General features: G+C 41.4%; 1 protein-coding gene across 1 annotated transcript in view; it reads left to right on the top strand.

Annotated features, from left to right (window-relative positions):
- Nucleotides 1-21392, top strand: part of LOC126407811 (septin-7-like) — a 63399-nt gene that overhangs the window by 26938 nt on the left and 15069 nt on the right. The window contains exons 3-8 of the mRNA XM_050073035.1: nt 2348-2454; nt 12223-12323; nt 12456-12590; nt 18148-18265; nt 19165-19257; nt 20612-20708. Coding sequence (XP_049928992.1) covers nt 2348-2454; nt 12223-12323; nt 12456-12590; nt 18148-18265; nt 19165-19257; nt 20612-20708 — 651 coding nt within the window. The remainder of the gene's footprint in view (nt 1-2347; nt 2455-12222; nt 12324-12455; nt 12591-18147; nt 18266-19164; nt 19258-20611; nt 20709-21392) is intronic.

Raw genomic sequence — 21392 nt, 5'->3', positions numbered from 1 at the left:
TGTTTTAGTTATCAAGCAAAAATGCCAGGCATTGTCAAATGTCAGAATGTCCTCCAATGTGAATCTCTTTGGATTTTGCTCTGTGGGTTGTGAGTTCTTGTACAGCTGAGGTGGAGGATTTGTAGCTAAAAAGGCCCACAGTGTGATGGAAACTTAAGTCTAGCCTTTTATTAAATGAACTCCGGACAACGTCAGGAAAATCAGATCCGTAAATTGAGGCACACAACAGGAGATTTTCCATGTCAGACTCATTCTTACCTACTGGAAATACTCCATTTAGTTTAGGCGAGGGGTGTTGCCTGGGTAGAGCATGCGGGAGGAAACAGCCAGTTTGTAATTTGGTCATGAAGAACAAAGTCTCTTGCTGTTTCTAAAATTTGTCAGATGATCTAGCCATTGACCTTTACAGACGGAAGTTATTAAATCTCATCATTTCTTCAGTTAGACATTTTCGTTTGTGGGTTCGTGTAAATGCACCCACTCTGTCAGTCTTGTATGACTGCTGCATGTTTCTATCATTATAAGTCATATGATAAAAATGTCACCGACATGCCCACTTGTTCGCTGTGAAATCTCTGGATTAATTACCAGCAGTATTCATATATGGGTTCAGTCAGACATTACACAGACTTTGGACCAGTGAGCTGGCAGGGTTAAGTCTCATTAATGTCCGATACTACTGATTAAGACATTTGCTTTCACATTTACAGCTCATCTGGATAATGTCTTGATAAGTTCGGGGCTGCAGTGCATGTTTGAAAGGGACTTGTGTCACTGCTGTAGTCTAAACCCCCCTGAGGACAGATCTGTCCCAATTAGCCTCCCCCGTTCAGCTCTGATTATTTGGATTGGATTTTGAAGACATGTTGGGTTGTGGGAACTTTTGATAGATTAACTTATTTTTTTTTTTTACCTTTTTTTAGACTAGAGAATCAATCGAGATTAATTAATAGAGGCGTAATCGTTCACAGAATCCAGGGTTTGATGGGTATGTAGGTTTTGTGATCATAGTTTGGTACATTTTCAATGCTGCAAGAGAAACAAAATAAGAAAAAGACATTTATATGTTTATTTTGAAAAATGAAAAAATGAAATGGGAGCTCACTGGCCAGAGATATTTCTATTGAATTTAAACCACTGAAACATCGGCATATTGCAACTACTTAATTAACACTGAACTTGGTCAAGGCTCGCTCTGTTTTCAAGTTGTACACAGTTACTTTACATTGCTCTCTGTTGCCCTGGAGGCCCATCCATTGGTTAGAATGACAGCTTCCTGAAACATTATAGCAGTGCTCAAGCCCTGTAATCAATGATTTAGGTGATAGCTTTTAATTTCCAAAGACTCAGCATCCACTCTGCTCCATTGGAAAACCATAACACTTAAAAACAGTAGTTTGAATACTAATCTAGTAAATGACACTGGGCTCTTACAACTCTGCTGTCTTTAATCTGGTAGATCTCATTGATTAGAATAACCTCCTTAATATTTGTCTTGCAAATGTTTGGTAAGCTACTGTTTACCCATCGTGGTTGGTGTTTGGTCACAGGGTAGTGGCAGTGGCAGATTTTCAAAGGCTGAAGAGCAGCGTGATGGTGCACTGGGAGTCAGTCAGAGGTCTTGCTAGGACAAGCAGCCGTCCTTCCCTCCAACCAAACACTCCTCCAACGCCTTTCAAGAGACACGAGCCAAATGCTCGGCCATTAATCACAGCATTGTGCGTGTGTGAGAGGGTATGCAGTGTGTATGTTTGGAATGGCCGCGCTCTTTGTTAAGTAAATGTTAACTGTGTGTTTGTGTGAATGCTGTGTTCCTAACATCAGTGTGGGAGCAGAGGATGGAAAGTTGGCACAGTAAGGAGAGAAAACAGGAAGATTTATATGTAAGGGAAGCGTTTCGTGAAAGGGACGGAGGAAGAGTGGATGAATGGGCATAGTGAGAGAGGGAGTAAGCAGGAGGTGGAGAGGAAATGTTTTATTCCCCTATCTGAAAGCTTTTCTTGCTGGCAGACGAGCTCCTGACCTTTTCCTTCACAGACGATGAATCTACTTTATTTTCTCTGCTCCTGCTCCTTCCCTCCAGGCCCCCATATGTGTGTGAGAGTGTGTGTGCAGTGTATGCACATGCTTTTGTGTAAGGTCCTCAATGCATGTGTGTCTGCCTGTAGTTGAACGTATGTATGCATGCACAGAACATGTGGCCAGCAGGCTGTCTTTTCATTCGCTGTACTCATGCCAAATAAAATATGAGATGCTAGTTCTTCATTGCTATGCCATAAAATGGAGCTAGAATTAAATTCATGATCTTATTCATTTAACTTTGTTGAATTTGTGCGTTTGCCCTCAGGTGAATCTGGGCTTGGGAAGTCGACACTCATCAACTCTCTGTTCCTGACTGACCTGTACTCCAAGGACTACCCCGGGCCCTCCCAGCGCATAAAGAAGACTGTGCAGGTGAGGTTATTCAGCATCACGACCTACAGACTCATTTGGCTTCACACATGATGTTCAAGTTTGGTTCATGTATCAAGGTTAGGTTGTAAGTAGGTCAAATATTATACCACAGACGGACTTCCTCCAAATGAACTCTTAAGAAGCAGTTGTTACCATGGTAAGTCAGAAGATCACAGCTCAGTAGTTGATGATGTGCTGATGACATCACAGCAATTTAAACAGGTATAGCGTGATTATAACTTTGATTATTTTTTAATGCAGACCTTAAAGACTGTGTAAAGTCATAAAGAATAATGTATGGGGTGCTGCCACCTCTCATTACTGAGGAGGAATGTTATACAATTTCGATTTAACATATATTGCATATGATGCTGAACATTCGGTAGGAGAAGGGGCGTGTTAGAAATCCTGTCACAAATGTCTGTGTCCCCACTGGAGAGACTGTAGTTTATTTTAGCTTGTAATATATGTTTAAATGTTTTAAAAATAATAATTTACAGTGGAAATTCAGGTTTGTGATCAGGCTCTGGCCCAAAACTGCTCGGGTCGAGCTTAGACAGAAACTATGCAGGTTCATGTAGGGTTGGGCCTGATTTTTGGGTCGGTAGTAGCTCTAGGCAGGTTTAATGATGGGATGTCGTGTATCTTTGCCACGGCAAGAAAAATAGCTACATCCAATGAAAAACAGAGCCACAAATGAGACGCAGCTGCACAGGTTTTTGTAATCTGTTAAAGTTGTTTTAACTTACAGTTAAAAAACAGATTTTTGGTTTGGTTGTTTTCAAATGTCTTCTGCTTCTTGTGCGTCAACTGAAAATGTAGATGGCTGGATGAACTTGGCTCATGACTGACTGCTTAAGAAAACATGACTGCTGCTGTTGGTTAAAATTGCATTTAAACTTCACAGTTTTGTTCATGCTGATGACAAAGAGAGATGCTGTTAACATTTGTCCAAAGCTTCCCATCACAACACATCACCACCAGCACTTTAATCTCTAAGAGTATTATATAAAATAATTCAGAACACTAAACAAACATTGTAGATAACCCGTAAAGGAAAGCCTTGATGCAAGTTTTACAGTATTTTCTTAATGCAAAACTATTCCGCTGCCAGATTTGTAGTTTCTTACTTGGATTGGATTTACTTAACTTAAATGCAGATTTATTATACGCTTGTCCTTCGTGCAGTTGTATTACGTTGGAAAATGTCAATATTGGTTTGAGGAAAACTATTTGAATGAAACATACCAAAGAATATATATATTTGATTTCATTTTTTGGAACTCAAGGCTTGTTCATCATTGTTGTGAAGCGTACATGTAGAAGTACTGCACACTGAGGGTGAGACTTTTACATATGAAACAGTGATCAGATGCAACCAAAGTCTTAAGAATGCATCAGCACGTCCAAGTCAGACATTTGAGCCGCCAAGTTGCACAGATGTTTATCATTACAGCATGAGATCTGAATGGAGATGAGTGATTGACAGTTCTGCACAAAAGCAGAAAAAAACTCCCTGAAACAAAGTAACAGTTGAAACAGGTTTTTTGGTTTTCTTTGGTAGGAGCAGTTTGTGGTGTTGACTAAGAGATGCATTCCTCGTATCCAACTGCTTGTCAGTGGTTTGCAACTCTTAATGATGCCCACAAACAGTTTTTATTTCCGTTATAAAGTATGTCTGATTTTTTTAGTTTTCTTTCAGTCATGTAGGTAAATTATACCTCTATTTTCACATGTGACTTGTTGGCAGTATTGCTAACCCCTCCACAACCTGCTCTCTAATTTCAACAGTCTATCCCAACCCAAACCACAACCATGAAAATTATCCGTTATTATCAGATATCTGCAAACATTTGAGTATCATGCATTCCTAGATATAAAAGGTCTGTTCTTTGAGTGAGCAACACAAAGGTTTCTTCAGATTCTACCTTGGTCTGAACTTTGACTTTTACACCCCTCAAACTTGACTTGTGACATTTTATTATCTGTACTCGCCACAGGCAAAGACTCTGCCCACATAACATGTCAAACATTCCAGCTGCTTTTAGAAACTCCACATATCTAGATGTTTGAAATTACTTTATGTCAAGGGTGTGTCCTGCCTGTTGGTCAGTGCATTGATGAGATGCTGAGAACTTGGACTCCAAAATTCCAATCATGCTGGACAATTCATAAGCTGTGTGTGATTAAGTGTTAGAACCAGAGTTGGCAATGTGTTACTTAGATCTGACCCCACTACTTTAAAGTTAGTTGGCCAATGGACTGGTCACCCCATGGGCAGATTATGAGACAATGGGCCCCTGGGCACAGACATGTAAAGGCCCCACCACCTCTCCTACATAGGACTGGAAACACACTCACAACATTTGTGGTATTTTTCCCTCATTTTTTGTTGTAGTCATTTGTCTTTTTGTTGGGTTTTTTTTTTGGTCATTTTGTGCCTCTCTGTAGTCAATTTATGTCTGTTTTGGGGTTGTTTTACCCTTTTTTGCTATTTATTTTGTGTCTATCAGATGTAGTTTTTTAATTTGTAGTCATTTTGTGTCCCTTTTTATTTATTTTTGCATCTCTTTGTAGTCATTTTGTGTCTCATAAAAATATTTTATTTATTTTTGTAATTTTTGTGTCTTTTTTGGTCACTTTTTTCCCCTTTGTAGTCATTTTGTGTTTCTTTTTTGTTGTTTTGCCCTTTTTTTAAGCATTTTTAAGTAATCTATCCATGGATCACCTAAAATATTTTAATACTCTGGGAAGGAGCCTTTTAATATAAAATGGTTTAATTGGTAGTCCTATGAAATCTCTTGGATTAGACTGACATCTTGGAAACATTTAATTTCAGAAGAAAGTATAGCTGCTTACATCCTTAGCACAAAATATTATTAAGTTTCAAAGCCACATTGGTTGTACCAGTCGTAGTTGTCATACTGCCACTGAGAGTAAAAGGTTAAAGTACGTAAAGAAAAAAGGAGAGCGGGAGCAAGAGATGGAGTCTTCTGGAGAGGAGGAAGAAAAAGGGATGGAGTGTTGTAGAAAAGAAGGGCGAGAGAGAAGGATGGAGTAACTAAGAGGGAAAGAGCAAGGCCACAGGGCCTGGTTTTGTCCTTTTATGGTCATGACAGAGGAGGAGGAGGAGAAGGGAGGCTGCATCTGGAGTAGCAGTGGGGAGCAGAGGACAGAGAGAGGGGAGGAGAGGCATTTTGGAAAAAGGGAGGAGGGTTATGAAGGAGGAGGGAAAAGAAGATGGTAAATGCAACTACTATAAGGTGGAAGAGAAGGGTTGTGGACAGGAGCAGTGCAGCCAGGAGGAAAAAGGAGGGATGCAGGGTGCAGGAGGAAATGGGCAGAGACACAGTGAGAGGAGTGTATCTGTGGACTCAGACACTGATGGGTCGGTAAGAGGTGACTGTGGAGAGACAAAGAAAAACAGGGAATTGGGTGAGAGTCCTTGTATTTCCCCTGAGGCCTGATAGGGTCAGTAGTAGGGCAAGAATGTTCCCATGTAACGTAACACCCACCCACCCTCAGACACACACACACACACACACACACACACACACACATTTAACGTATATAGCACAAAGATGCAAAACCAGAATATTGCACAATTTTACAATTTGACATAATGCACTGTTTCACATTTCCCGCACAGTTTAACACAGGTGATAATCTGACTGAGCACTGCCTCTTCTCCTCATCATGACTGTTATAATGCTCAATTCCTCATTTATATGCTCTGTCAATTAAGGTAGCTGTGTTCGCTGTGCTGAGCAAGACTATTTTTACTGCGATGTCCTGCTGCTTTCATGTTTGGTAATCCTCTCGGAATGATGCTTGCGATCCTAAAAGCTTGTTGTTAACCAGATACCATTCCCTCCTAATAACACACACGGGAAGCAAAAAAGCCTCTACTCCGACAAGCTAGCAGTTAGCCTTTTCTTTTTCAATGGAGAACCACTCCAAATTAAATCAGATTGTTTTTATCACAGGTTTGGGTTACAGCAACATCTCATGGCTGCTGGGCACCATGGTGTTTAATCTCAGAAATTCTAACAAACAGCAAATCAAATTGCAGCAGTGTTACTGCGACTCAGAATTATGCCAAGTGAATCAGATTTGACTGTTCAATACGAGTATTTGACTTTTTTTTTTTTTTTTCTTCTTCTTTTTTTTAATTTAAAGTTTGAACGGGATTCAGCAGGATGTTTAGTGTGACAGCGTCATCCACGTAATATAGTAAATAAGCTAACAATTTATTGACGATTGAGAAATGTGCAACAACATTTTTTGCCGGCACAAGATATCAAACAAAAGCCAGAGATTTTATTGTGTTTAGTTGTAAGCAAGTGGAGAGTAGAGTAGAGTCTCTCCTCCTTCGGGCTGCTACATCATGTTCGCAGCACCCTGTATCAAAGAGCAGCATAAAAGTGAAGAGCGCTCACTCTGCAGCAAAATGTAGGGTTGAAACACAATTCCAGACGTACACTGCACAGCACACGGGCAAGCAAAAAAAAAAAAGACTGCTCGACTTGAAGCAGTCTCAGTCGACTGAGGGGTCTCAGACTGATGATTCAAATCTCTGACTTTCAAGGGGCAGCCCCACAGGTAATCACTTCCTTCTGTTGCCAGCAGGTGGGGCTTTGCTATGTATTTTTACACATACTCATATAAAGACAGACACACACACACACACACTGCTAAAAGGCTGAATAAATCATCCTCTCTTTAGTTGATAATAAATTTTAATGAAGTTGAATAATTCCTAAAAACTGCCCCCATGCACAAAATCAAAACACATTTGTCAGATCACTTTGCAGCAGGATTTGGCTCCAGCTTAGACTATACACTGTCATGTTTGCACATGAAGACAACAAGCATCACCCACACATCCACAATACACACAACTGCTTTCCCCTAGGAGCCAGCTATTCAGTTTGTCTTTTGGCTGGCCCAGAAGGGCTCTTGTGTCGGTAGTGTAGGTAGGGGAGTGAGAAAATTGAGCTGAAAATCCATAGCTAAATCGTGAGATGTTTAGAAATGAATGGATTTAAAGTTAAAAGGGTTGTTTCATCTAGAATATAGACCCTGTTTGTATTTTTTGGTTTTGGTACCTTTGAGAGCACAAAGAAAGTCAATACAAATATTCGACTATTCGTTCCTTTTTTCATATAGAGGATCAAGCAACACTTTAAGTGCCAGATTTTCGAACAGGGTTTGGTGGGACATGCAGTGTCACAGCGGTAATCACGTAATATAGTAAACAAGCCAAGCTAGCCCTTTGAGCTAATGCATGCTAACTTTGCTATCAACGGATTAGAAATGTGCAACAGCATTTATTGTCAACACAAGATATTAAGAAAAGGTAGTTTATATTGTATTAAGTAGCTGTAAGCTGTGGATTTCCAACTTCTAAGGGAAAAAAAAACCTTATCTCAGGCAAAGCCTCTCTTACTTGGGCAACTGACTTGGTCTCCCTCAGACTCACCATGGGTCTGGGTCGGCAGCTGCCAGTACCCGTTGCAGACATCTTCACCAAGTGAACAGGATGACTTGACCAAGTGTAATGATTTTAACCCTAAGAGCAGCATAAAAGTGAGGACCACTACTCTGCAGCTACTTCTGGGGACCAAAATGTCCATAGAAGCACACTGCACGCTAACTGACAAAAAAAAGAGAAAAGCCTCAGGAAAAGCAACTGTCGTGTTGAAATTTTTAAATGTAATTTATCATTGCTGTGAGCACCACTGACTAAATTCCATTCATCCTCAATGTAGTGGAGGCAGAAATCTTAAACCTTGACATATAAACCAAAACTATCAACATGGTTAAATACTGGTAGATGTTTTTTGTGTTACCAAATGCCTGGACACACAAACATTTAAAATGGTGACATTCAGTAATGAGATTTGTTCATTTCATTGGAATCACTGCAATAAATGGATTTGCTGGAATTCAACTTGAAGAACTTTGACATACAAATTTGACCAATAAGAAGCTGTCTCAACAGTGCTGACCATGGGAGGAACAGAGAGTCCAGACTTGTAATTAAATTAATTAATTTCCTCATTCAGTGTGAATTTTTCCCACTGCACCAACTTATAAATGCTGATATTCTGCTGTGGGCAGTGAAATCTCTGTTTTTCCACTTTGTTAATTTAGTCTCTGTGTCCCTGTCCTCATGCAGTGTGTCCTAAATTATGGATTGGAGAAAAAAAATCAGGTGATGTCGCTTTATCTTTTGCATCTCCACATGACAGCAACTCTGTTATGTTTCAGTCTCAGCATAGTGCTAAATTTACTCTGTTTTGGCTAGACTGAAAACATTAAGAACATTTTGCTCCCAACTCCCTTTTAGTCCATCACTCACACACCGAACCTCATATGAACCCCATGAGCGCAACGTGGGCATACATGCTCTCCTGCAAGTAGCAATTAGTGTGTGTAAGTGTGTTTGCCATGGGTGCTGTGGTCTGAGGAGGAGGGGGAGAGACCGGGTCAGAGTATTTATATTCCAGAACAATCTCTCATGCTTTGTCGCTCACTCACTTTCCCCCGGATCAGATTTCTTTTTAAATGATGGTGTTGAGACTGACGGCATATTTGAGGTTTTCTCCCAATCTGTTTTTCTTCGCGGAAACGGTGGAAATAGCAGATTTGGTTTTGAGATGTCTCACATGTCATGCACAAACACTTACAGTGCAAACACACGTTGAAACACACACGCTAGATGCACAATTAAGCTCAGATATGTCAAATGACCGTGGTTCGTGATATATATGCTCAGCTGTAAAGTCAGACAGATTATCTAAAGGTTTGTGGAAGCTGAAGAATGTTTGTGTTAGAGCGAGAGGGCTGTAGTTTGAGTTAAAGGGGTGATCCTAAAATAACTAGATGGCCTTGTGAAAGTATGCGGCAAAGCGAGGGAACAGCAGAAGAACTGCAGGAAATGATGGATCTGTGGGGCTGAATGTGAATATATGTAGCTGAAGTGTGAGATGGAATGGTTGTGTTGGTCTGCTTTTTCTGTTTTGAACTAAGGCTGCACGCACAAAATCAATCAGATGGTTATTTTCTTAACAACAATATGTTGGATCTGGAATTAATATAGCACCTGGAACCTCATTAAGCATACTGAGGCACTGAGACACAAAGTAGTCAGCAGGACCAGTTTTACCTTTTTATATTATGTCAAATACACTGAATAGTTTTTATTAACATTTGCCTTTTTGGTTAGCAGTAGTTGATTGTGGTCTTCCATGACTATACAGAGATGGTTGCACATTTTAGGCATTTTGCCACAACAAAGGCTTCACATTTATATCTTTACATTATTGGTGACGAGGGGTGTCAGCGGTTAACCGATAATTCAAACCGATAAAATCAGTTTACTGCACTGCGGACCACCTGGATCTGGAGGGAGACAGACAGCCAGCTTGTCACGTTAACATGCAGAAACATAGTGCCCACTGCCTGTGAGCCTTGGCCACTCTTCACTGCGTGCCAGCTGGGCTGGGTGGGAGCTAGCTCGCCGCACCACTCATTTGGCAATTACTACTAGCAACACTGTCCCAAACCAACAGTGTTGCAGGGAAAACATTGTGCCCACCCTCCGGTTTCCCGACAGGTCACTGGTGACCTCTTTAGCATTGTTAACTTGTTAGCTCTGTTAACACAGTTGGCAATGTCAACACAGCTAGTGGTGCTAACATAGCTAACAAGGCTAAAAACCTTATATGGTTCAAAATGAAGCCGCTTACTCACCGTGGCTACCTGAAAGAGTAGGACCAGACAACTTAACCAACAGGAACCCCAAATGAGCGGCTCTGCTACCTAACTCCCACCCGACCAGGCTGGGGCGCCGTACAGAGCGGCCAAGGCTGACGGTAGATCAGAGGGTGGGCAGTGGGCCCTATGTCTGTCTGTCTCTCAGACAGCCTACTGAGTAAATGGAGTGCTAGATCAAAAGGAAGGGTCTCTTGTAATTCATGTCATTGTGCTTTTTTTCCTTAAAAATTAACAGGTTGGGGCGTCGGTGGCTTAGTGGTAGAGCAGGCGCCCCATATACAAGGCTGTTGCCGCAGCGGCCCGGGTTCGACTCCAGCCTGTGGCCCTTTGCTGCATGTCACTCCCTTTCTCTCTCTCCCCCTTTCACGCTTAACTGTCCTATCGATTAAAGGCAAAATGGCCCAAAAAATATCTTTAAAAAAATAAATAAATAACAGGTTAGTTACTGGTTAATGAGCAGTGGTGTAGTGGATCTGCAGGTATACAGGGGAATACCAACGTTTTTTCTGACTGTCTACAGTATACCCACCTATCAGTCAAAAAGCCACTGGAATATATAGGAGAGTATACCCACTTTTTCCTCGGTAACTTACCCATATTCCTAGTATAACACCAGCCTTATCACCTACCGCTACACCACTGTTGGCGCCCAGATCTCCCTGCTCATTTGCCAGGTCATCTGGCATATTTTAGCTGGCTCTAGACTTGTTGTTGGAACTACAGTCACATTTCAGCATTTTTGTATGTCAGCCTCCCAGACACAAATAGTATGGAATTGGATCAAAATAGAGAGAGACGCCCCTCTCTCTCAAACTCAGATTAAACCCAGATTAAACTGTAAAACTAGGCAGTGCTGATCAGATGACAAGATTCTGTTACTGCATTGCAATCACAATCAGTGAATCCCTACTTATTTCCATGAGTTAGGAAAGTTCAATCAATATTTGTGAACATGAGACCCTCTCTCTCAAAGCCAGAAACCAGAGAAGTAAGTCTCAGACTTATGATGTCATCAAGTATAACGTTTAGAGCTGATTCATAGACAATGAATGGGAGCTTAATATTTTGGACCCACAGAATGTTTGTTTTCATTTTTATACCCAAATGAGCTTTATTCTGTAGTAGTGATGTCAGTTCTGAAACAGAAAATGTACCCATATACTTAGAACATTCCCCTGGGTGCTTTCAGTATCATCTTCAACATTGTTCCCAATTAGTTGTCTATGGAGCAGTTCCAGACCTTATACTCTAGTTTTTGGATTGGAGAGAGAGTTATTCATGTTTATTAATATTTATGGACTATTATGGACCATAGGAATGACATGTATAAATTAAGAAAACGGGCGTAGTTAGTTCCCCTTTAATGTGTGTTCCCCCCAATGTTTAAATGAAACCTACGCCCTTGCTATTTAGGACACTAACTCTCAGCTGGGTGTGATCAGAAATACAACACATTTAAAGCTTTCAGCCCATAGAGGTCAGTGCAGCTGTGCTTCCCCTCTACACAAGATTTACCGTAGCTGCTCTTTAAGAAGTTCAACTTGGCTGCCTCATATCAGTTTCAGGATTAATTTCATTCAGGAGTTCAGTGCCCTGCGTAGTGAGGAAGTGGTAATCATCCATCTTTAACCCAAACACCATCACTGCTCCAAATATTTGCTGCATAGAGGAAGGAAAGTGATTGCAGCAGATACTGGTATCTCTGAGTCTCCCAGCAGGCTGTGTGGGTGCGTTTACAGTGTGATGATGTATCATCGGTGCCCCGAGTGGGAGAGGGTTGTGTCACATAATTAAACATGGAGGCCGCTGTGTGTGGGCACATTTGTGGTAGCAAATTTTATTCTGAATTGTATTTACAATGTGTTGAATCTGCACAAATACAAAAATATAATGAGAACACTGCAAAAACTCAGATTTAGATTTTAGGAATAGGTTTTGATTCTGACCAGTAATGGACCTAATCGTGTGAATGTTGGTGTGTTTCAGGTGGAGCAGTCCAAAGTGCTGATTAAGGAAGGAGGAGTCCAGCTGACACTCACTATTGTCGATACTCCTGGGTTTGGCGATGCAGTTGATAACAGCAACTGGTGAGGAGTCCTGGCACAGTCAGAGTGTTTCCCAGATGAACATATGCAGAGTTCTTACAAAGTGATCATATGTTTTTTATTATCCAATTTCCTCCTCTTTTCTCTGCCTGATATCTTTTCTTCATCTTCCAGCTGGCAGCCAGTGATAAATTACATTGACAGTAAGTGCGAGGACTTCCTGAATGCAGAGTCGAGGGTGAACCGCAGATCCATGCCAGACAACAGAGTCCACTGCTGCCTATATTTCATCGCACCCTCTGGACACGGGTAGGTCTGCATGAGATGAAGTTGTAATAAGATGAGATTGAGTAAAGTGAGATAAAATGGACTAAACATGACACTGAGGCTGCAATATTATGTGACATAATTGATGGACCTTTTTGACACCGACTAGTGCAGCATGAAGTCACTACTGATGACGCTCAGTTTAATTGGAGAATCAAGTGTCCATTTAATGGGATCTTTAATCCTGCATTAACTGATTCTTTTGCCATTTGGAGGCAGCACAACAAGAAAATGGGTAATTATTATTATCTTCTGGGAGGCGGCTCTGGCCCAGGAGGTTAAGCTGGTTGTCCTCCAGGTCTAATCGGTGAATGACAGGCAAATCGTAAAGCCGTACTGTAAATGCAGGCCATTTACCATTTGCAAACGTATTGGCAAACAGTTGCATATTTTGTCAGATTGCATCCCTTCTGATTTTTCCTCTGTGTTCTGTAATACAATGTTATTTATGTTGTCATCTGTTAACTGCTTGTTGTTATGGTTTGGTATTAATTGTCAGTAATTTATGTAGTACATTGCATGGTGCTGGTTTTACCCCTCTAAGCTTGTTGTTGGGGCTGAGATGGATTTTTTCTTACGGCAGTACAAAAGGAATGTATCCCCACCCCAAAAATTATGGTCTTAGTCCTTTATTGGACAGTCTTCATCATTAATATTACTAAATAATTCTGTACTTTATTAGTTAAGTGTATGAACTACGTTGCAGGTAGTTCTGGATTCTCTGGTTGTTCTGCTTTGCTGCGGTCTAGCCAAAAACAAAAAAAAGGACAGCTCTTCTCTTCCTCCTTTCCAGTTTTGGCAGCACCTTTCCCGGTGTACTGTGCTGATTATGATAGCGCCACCACATCAGCACAATACCGTAATTGCAGTTACATACAGAAATCCAACAAGTGCAGCACTTATGACACCCATCAGAATTTTGTCGAGAGCTGGGGGCAGGACAAAATTTGATGGAGGTGCTGCCTCTAAGTGTCTTTCAAGCTGATAACTTCATATGGTACCATAGTTCTAACCTGGTGAAGTAAGATATTTTTAAGCCAGTGTTTTAGAAGCAGCAGATGGCAAGTGGGAGGATGGTCTTGTTCTGGTCAAGGTGCTCCCGTTCCCAGTCTATTTGTATTCAAGGATGTTATAAACCAACACTAACCAACATTCTTCTGTACTGGTCCAAATGACGGTGCTGTGCCAGTCAGTGGAATCAATTGATGCAGTGTTAAAGTGAGATGAGAACCTGCAGACCATATGACCTCCCTTTGGCTTGGAGACCCCTACGCAGAAGGAAAGTCTACCTTTCCTTCCAGCTTCCTATCCTCTGCCAGCTATGCAAGCTAAGGCTGAAGCAAAAAGGTTGTGTGTGTGTCTGTGCCATAGACGAGGAGGCAGCCAGCCAGTGTTTGTGACCCACAAAGGTTATATAACCCAGTTCTGCTCATGCTCAGTCGAGTCCTGCTCTCCATCCCTGAATCACCCAATCAGAGCAGAGGCACGGAGCAGCTCACAGAAGCAGGCCTCTCATCTCAGACAAACACACTCTGTCTTCTCTCATCTTCCAGTGTCTCAGATGGTGTGTGTTTGTGTGCGTGTGTTGGCATCACAAGAGCATTGCCTGTTTGTCAGTATAGCTGCAGCACCAGCCTGAGTTAAAATGTGAAGCTCTGTTTCCACATAACCCAAAATCCATCCATTCACTCAGGCTTAATGATGGCTGAGTTTGCTCTACATAGATTTCAATCAGGCCTGGTTTGTTAATAAATCTGCAGAGATGAGTCATATGCAACTTGTCAAAAATTGCTTTCATTTGACAGCACCAGCTAAAAACTGTGTGAACATGTTGCTTTCTTTGGCCTCTGTTATTGTTGTTCTATTAACAGTTTCCCTTTGTAATACTTCTTTTTGATTCTGACTCCAAAATGTGGAAACTGAAGCAATTTCTGCTTGCTTTAATTATCATCATGCTGCTTTTAATCCACATTTAACCAGAGACGAGAATAGGAACAATACATGAGACATAGAAAATGTGTCTAGAAATCTAACGTGTATTATCTATAAATCAATTTTTAGAATATTGAAAGTGTTTGAGGAGGGAATTTTAGCCTCGCTAACAGCTTGGCTCTAGGGATGCTAATGCTAGTTGCTCAGTCTGTTGGCTTAACTGTCCACCACTTTGGTTCAGGCTGAAATAACTCAACAACTATTAGATGTATAGACATGGAATAGGTGCAGATAGTAACGCCCCCCTCAAGATGAATTGTGTTAACTTTAACTCCCTCAGTATTTGACTTAGCACCTTCATCAGGTCTTCAGTAATCCCATCAGCTTCATCTGCACTTTGTGTTTAGTGCCAATTAGCAATGCAGGATGCTAACACACTAAGTTAAAATGGTGAAGATGGTAAACATTATACCTGCTAAATATCATGTTGGCATTGTGATTGTGAGCATGTCAGCATGCAGTTGTTAGCATTTAGCTCGCTCTGCACTGCCTCACAGAGATGTACTAGCATGTCTATAGACTTGTTTTAATCTCTTTTGCACTGCATCGCAAAGGGAAAAATTATTTTTATAGATTTATATGACATGAGAATAGAGTTCAGTTCAGACTTGTGCTGTGCTGGAAGTGTTATGGAAATGACACACCAAACACCAAACTGACATCAAAGAAGTATTTATAAAGAAGGCCGACTGCTGTCGAAGCTGTTGCACCGCATCATGTCGCCTCTGTCTTGGCCAAAGTGTGAACACGCAACAAAGATTACAGCCAACCAGCACATACGTTCTGCACCTCTGTGAGAGGAAATAACTCTGCATTAATCTGTATTCATCATTCAAAAAGAGAAACAGGATAAATTTAAGATGAGTTAACCAGTTAGCGCATTAACAACACAACCTGATGTTCATAGAACTAATTATATTTCCCATGCTCTAGCCAACAGTAACGCCAGCAATTATTAACTGTGTCTGCTAAAGAGCTCAATAGCTTAATTGTTTTCCTTAAATAACAAGTTTGTTTTAGTCGAACTCCCTCGTGACTTGAGCTGTTTGTTTGCTTTCCTCACTTCTGTTTTTCTTCTCATGCACTGAGCTGAACTGCCAGTCTGAGTGATTTCACTCACCGATGGGCTCCGCTGTCTCGTCGCTGATTCAGTACACTGAATCAGCCGACAAGGGCTGACTACTACCAATGGTGCGGGACACACCACAAAATCTAGGGCAACAGACGCTCACTGATGGCTCGACACTGACCAACAGGGCCTTTAATTGCCATCACATTTAAATAAGGATGTGCATGTCTGAAAGGAACCTAAAGCTGAACTATGCTGCAAACAAACATATACCATTAATAAAACTGTAAAGTTTCTGCGCAGCTTGTACAGTGCAGTAAGTCTATTAAGTGCATAATAGAGTTTGAAGTCAGTTAACCTTGCTGCTCTGTGTTTGACAGCTGTATAAATGGCTGTGGCATGCCCAAATCTTGTACTCTGTGTAAGGATTTGTGATATAAATTCAAGCTAACTATTGTGGCACTGACAAGTCAGTAAATGTTGAGGCCATTGTTCACTTCTCTGGGTAAATATATCAGGTAATTGTGCTTTTCCTGTCACTCGACAGGAATTTGCCAGCATATTTAGTTTCTCCACAGACTGTTTATGCCTTCAAATCCTCTGCAACAGCTGCAAAATTGCAGTTTGCATGCTGCTTCTACCAAAACTCACTGACATGTGGCTGTAACATTTGAAATCCCATAAATCCTGCGTTAGAAGTAAACTGCATGCTCATGTTTCCAAGCTTAGCCTGTCTGTGATGTTTTATACCCCAAGATACCACAGGGAGTAGGAAGGAAAAGTTCCAACCAGTTCCACCAAGCTACATCACTGTCCGTGTGTAGAGACGATTTATGGTTTAACTCTAAAAAGGAATAACATTCTGAGATCACAGAAGTGCCTTGACAGCCAGTAAGTCTTAAGTCTCCCTCTGCTTAGACCAGACACTCTGACTCCTGTTTTATCTGGGACTGCACTTACTCCAGGACTCCTCTGATGCTGCTCTGTACACCAACCTGACCCCATTCTTACCAACTACTTCATACACACACATTCTGTCTCTTTGTCCCTCTGTGAACTAGTGAACCACCGAACAGCTGTTTTGTTGCCCTCTTTGTATTTCTGCATTCCTGGGATGAGTACCTTGACTTCCCCTTTACACACACAGTTATTACGCACACACACGTGTACAGAACTATGTCAGACAAAGCATACATCATTTGAATGTACATAAATGAAAAAATTGAATTCATACAGGCACAACTGAATCTAAGTGTTCAACCATGTGTGGTTATATTTTTACATAATTCTCTCACATTATACAGTACACATTCATTTTCCACACACACTGCCCACCACCCTCACACGCCTACCACAGCAGAGTGTAGCAACTGTTTCAACTAAATATGAGTCCCCCTTGTCATTCAGACAGAGTTGAAGAACCTATGGGAGCATTACAAAGACAATCCCTCATCAGCCCAGCAAGACAAAACCATCAGTTGTCGCCACAGAAGAACACAGGAGACAAAAAGTCAGTCAACCTCAGCTGGCTTCATTGTGTCTTTACTGTGAGCTACAGTACATGTCATGTACGGTTTACGTTGGCCCTCTGCTGGTGACCCACTGAACTGCATTTACTTTGAAAAATCATACACTGAGGACACCCACCGTGGCATTTCCTTTAGATCAGTTCGTATCAATTAATTCTACATCACAGGATGTGTCAGCCTTCCTTACATGGCTGCTGATCCATGAAATTGTTTCACTGTAATCAAACATAAGCCCTTTATAGGTTTTCATTCATCAGTTTTCTATAAGGGTGTATCCAGTTCAGAGAAGGAGGGCGTGGATTAAGTCAGCCCTCATTGGCAGAGAGAAAGGGTACACCCAGGACAGGATAGGGCACCAGTTGCCTGTTGCTCACTCACACAGACACATACATTTATGAACAAAGATTGGATTATCAGTGGAAGGGATTGTAGAGTATATACTAGTCTGAGTGGGCGGAAGTTCGCTGCATAGATCAGCCTCTCATTGGGCGGAACGAGCCACCCGCTGAAGTCCCGCCCTACCACCTCCTGTTGTGTAGCAGTTTTCAACCATTTTCAACACGTCCTTTACTAACTTTTGCGGTGTTTGATCTTGCAGGGATGTAGCCATTTTTCTGCCATGGTTCGCGTCCTGTAGGTGATATTTTTGTGGGCGTGTTACACCAAAACCTGTTTCCCCCCGGCAATATTTTTGCAAGCGCACCGTTGCTGTGGCACCGCCCAGAACGATTGTGATTGGTTGAAAGAAGTACAAGCAGCCGGGGCGTTTTTTCTCCAATCTCAAAGTTAGAGTCGGCCAAGCCAGACCTTTCTTTTCTTGAGAAAGGTCTGGTGAGCGAGACTAAGTATATACCAAACTGGCCCGGCTCATCTGTGTTACATTTGCATGGACCTCTGCTGACCTCAGTGGCTTGTAGTTCTTACAGTTTTCTTTCTGTCTGTCTTTCAGTCTGAAGCCGCTGGACATCGAGTTCATGAAGAGACTCCATGACAAGGTCAACGTCATCCCTCTGATTGCCAAAGCCGACACTCTGACACCAGAGGAGTGCCAGCTTTTTAAAAAACAGGTATTTGTGGAAGTGTGTCATGTTGTGAGGATAGGCAGTGTTGTTGCTACAGTCCAACTGAGGGAGATAAATAAATCAATTTGAAACATATTTGTATTATTTACTTATTTAATTACTGCAAGAAGCATATCTGTACAGAAATAGTAGAACCCTTTGGGAAGTACGTTTTTTAATTTTGGAGTTGGATGAGAAGATTGATACCACTCTTATTCCTGTGTGTCAAGAATTGGGCTTGAGCTGGAAGGCAAATGGCCTAGCTTAGCAAAACGACTGGAAACAACAAAATAGGTAATCTGACTCTCTCCAAAAGCTGAGTGCAGTAACATCCTGGCGTATTGCTGTTGTCACCTCGGGTTGCCAGGCAACCAGCAGAGACTGGCCAACTTAACAGCGGAAGTAAATATGCATGCAACCTGGTACAAAAAATGGTTTTCGTCTGATTTGCTAATTACCTTGTTTGTGACAACTGCACGGGGGGTTGATTTTGATATAACGCACCTGTTTGGATTTTATTAAGACTTAAAGTTACACTACCTTGATAGGGTCCCCAGGGTTTCAGTTAGATCCCCCCTTTGCTCCTTCACAGCTCCACCCTCATGTCCAAATATGTTCACTTTTTGCCCCAAAAAACCAAGATAGTGACAGCCAAATTGGCAGACTTTTCAGTTTCAAATTGAGAGTCCTCAAATTAATTGGTGACATCATGGTGGCTGCGTCCATTGTTTATATACAGTCTGTGCTCTAGCTCCATACGTCATGCAGAGACATTTAAGTGGTATCAGTCAAAAAAAAAAAAAAAACGAGCTATCAAGAGGAATTAAAATCCTGTTGATCTGCATATGCAGGCCTGGCAGTGTGTATTTGTTACCTTTATTCTGATCACTTTCTCTCCTCGTCAGATAATGAAAGAGATACAGGAGCACAAAATCAAGATTTATGAGTTCCCAGACACGGAGGACGATGAGGACAACAAGCTCATCCGGAAGATTAAGGTAATGGACCGCACCGTCCTGTTAGTAATTTAAAAGTTGATTTAAGGATTTCTGATTGACCTCAGTGGAACCACTAAATAGCAAGTCGTGCAGACAGCTAAAGGTCAGTCTGTCCTTTGGTCAGTATCCAACCCCTGCAGCTGGCTCACTCCCATTTCCCCATGCCTGGCAGACTCCTTGCACAACTGATCGTCAGCTTTATAGACAAGCTCATTGAAGAACTTTCACTAGTGATTTTGTCTATGTAACTCTGCCCCAGTAACCACTGCCTCTGGCAACATCAAATGTGGTGCATGCATGTTGATGTTGATGTCGGCCATCATTGACATTTACATGATTCAAAGGCCCGCTCACGGCAGCATTTAAAACAATGAGATGATGCAGTGTTGTCAGTGATCAGTTCATTTTAATTGAACTTTGGAAATAAATGGATTTGCTCATGGGCGTAAATTGAATTTTGGTCAATTTTGACACATGACTGGTGCCATTGACCCCAAGCATGCTGTCTTGACAGCTGACCATAGATGGAACAGAGAGTCCAAAATGAAGGACGCTACATCATGCCATCCAATTTTTTTAAAAGCTGCTCTATGGGAGTATAAGCTGATCCACAAAAAGCAACACATCTTTGGTTTGGTTCTTGATTCTTTATTTGTGCATATGATAAAATAATGCACAGGTGGCATGAAAAAAAACCTGATGGATTGTAAACAGACCCCACCAATTAAAGACAGCTACATATATTTACCATTTACAAACTGACATATGTAAATGTTTTAAAAATATCTTAAGAAAAAAAGAAAAGAATACAATTTTCAAACAAGAAGTACTAAAGACAAATATGTCTTTTCAATAAACTGCATGAGCTTATTTTCTCGGTAGCATCCAAGCTAACTATCTTGCTAGTTTAAGTGCTGGCATGTGTCTGGCTTCTGGCTTGTTAGCAGTTAGCTTGCTAGCCACAGTAATTAATTAACGAGCAATGCAAGTAGTCCCTACATTACCCAGCCACAAGCATCACCTATTTTGCAAGGACACACACATAAGGACCTGGCCTTAAAAATATGTAAATCCAAGACTAAGCCAATTCTCTCTTTGTCAGTTCACTGCTTTTGAACTAGACGGGAGTTTTAATGTACTAATACTAATAAACACGTCAGCAGACATGTGTATCCCAATCCTAAAGATTCACACACTTAACCTTAATGAAACTGTGATGTCAGGTATGGTCAGTGGCCACAGGAAATGACTTTAAACAGCCTTCCAAACAGCTGTTAGCACTGCGCCATCCAGAAAGAGGTGGATTCAGCAGTTCAGTTGCAGTAAAAGAAAGTTGTTTCTCTTTCCACTCCAGGAGAAGATGCCACTGGCAGTGGTCGGCAGCAACGTGGTAATCGAGGTGAACGGAAAGAAGGTCAGAGGTCGCCAGTACCCATGGGGCGTCGCAGAAGGTAGGTTCACTCAGGTCCACTACCAGAAAAGAAGGACGCAGCTTCCATTTTGTGGCCAAACTGTAGGGGCCTAGAAAATGAACTAGAAAAGGAGTGTGCACTCTTAAAAGTTCAGAAGGAACAATGATTTTACTTTTTTTTTATTATTATTGTTTTTACATCGGTTTTCAAGAAAAACAGTATGTCGTTGCATCTCGGTCAGACAATGACAGATGTGAAAGAGAGGCTGATGCATGTTGTCGTTTGAAGGTTGATGTGTTTGGGAATGTCCGGCAGTCACAGTATTATGTCTATCATGATGAATGAAGCATGATAATCCTGAGAGTGTGGGACACAGTGCATGTTTTCCACAGTGACCCCCTGTATCCACTGAATGTATTAACTACCAGGTAATACAACCACTTGTCAAAATGTATTCTTGACTGGAAATCAGTTAATAAATTCAATCCTTTAAAGTAGAAAACAAATTTTTTACTGCCACGTGATCGCAATACACCTGCTGGAGCTTTATAGGATTAGTCTCGAAATAGATATTTATTTTAGTATCATTTTATCCCTTCATTATTGTTGGATTTGGAAGTCAAACTAAAGATGGTAGCCACATTTAAAGCATCATGTTGTGTCCATGAAAAGGTTGGAGGAGAGGTTATGGCCCCCCAATACAATTACTGACTCTCCCTGGTG

This window comes from Epinephelus moara, chromosome 20 (genome assembly GCF_006386435.1).
Source record: "Epinephelus moara isolate mb chromosome 20, YSFRI_EMoa_1.0, whole genome shotgun sequence".
Lineage (NCBI taxonomy): Eukaryota > Metazoa > Chordata > Actinopteri > Perciformes > Serranidae > Epinephelus > Epinephelus moara.
This window is presented reverse-complemented; position numbering and strand designations above follow the sequence as displayed.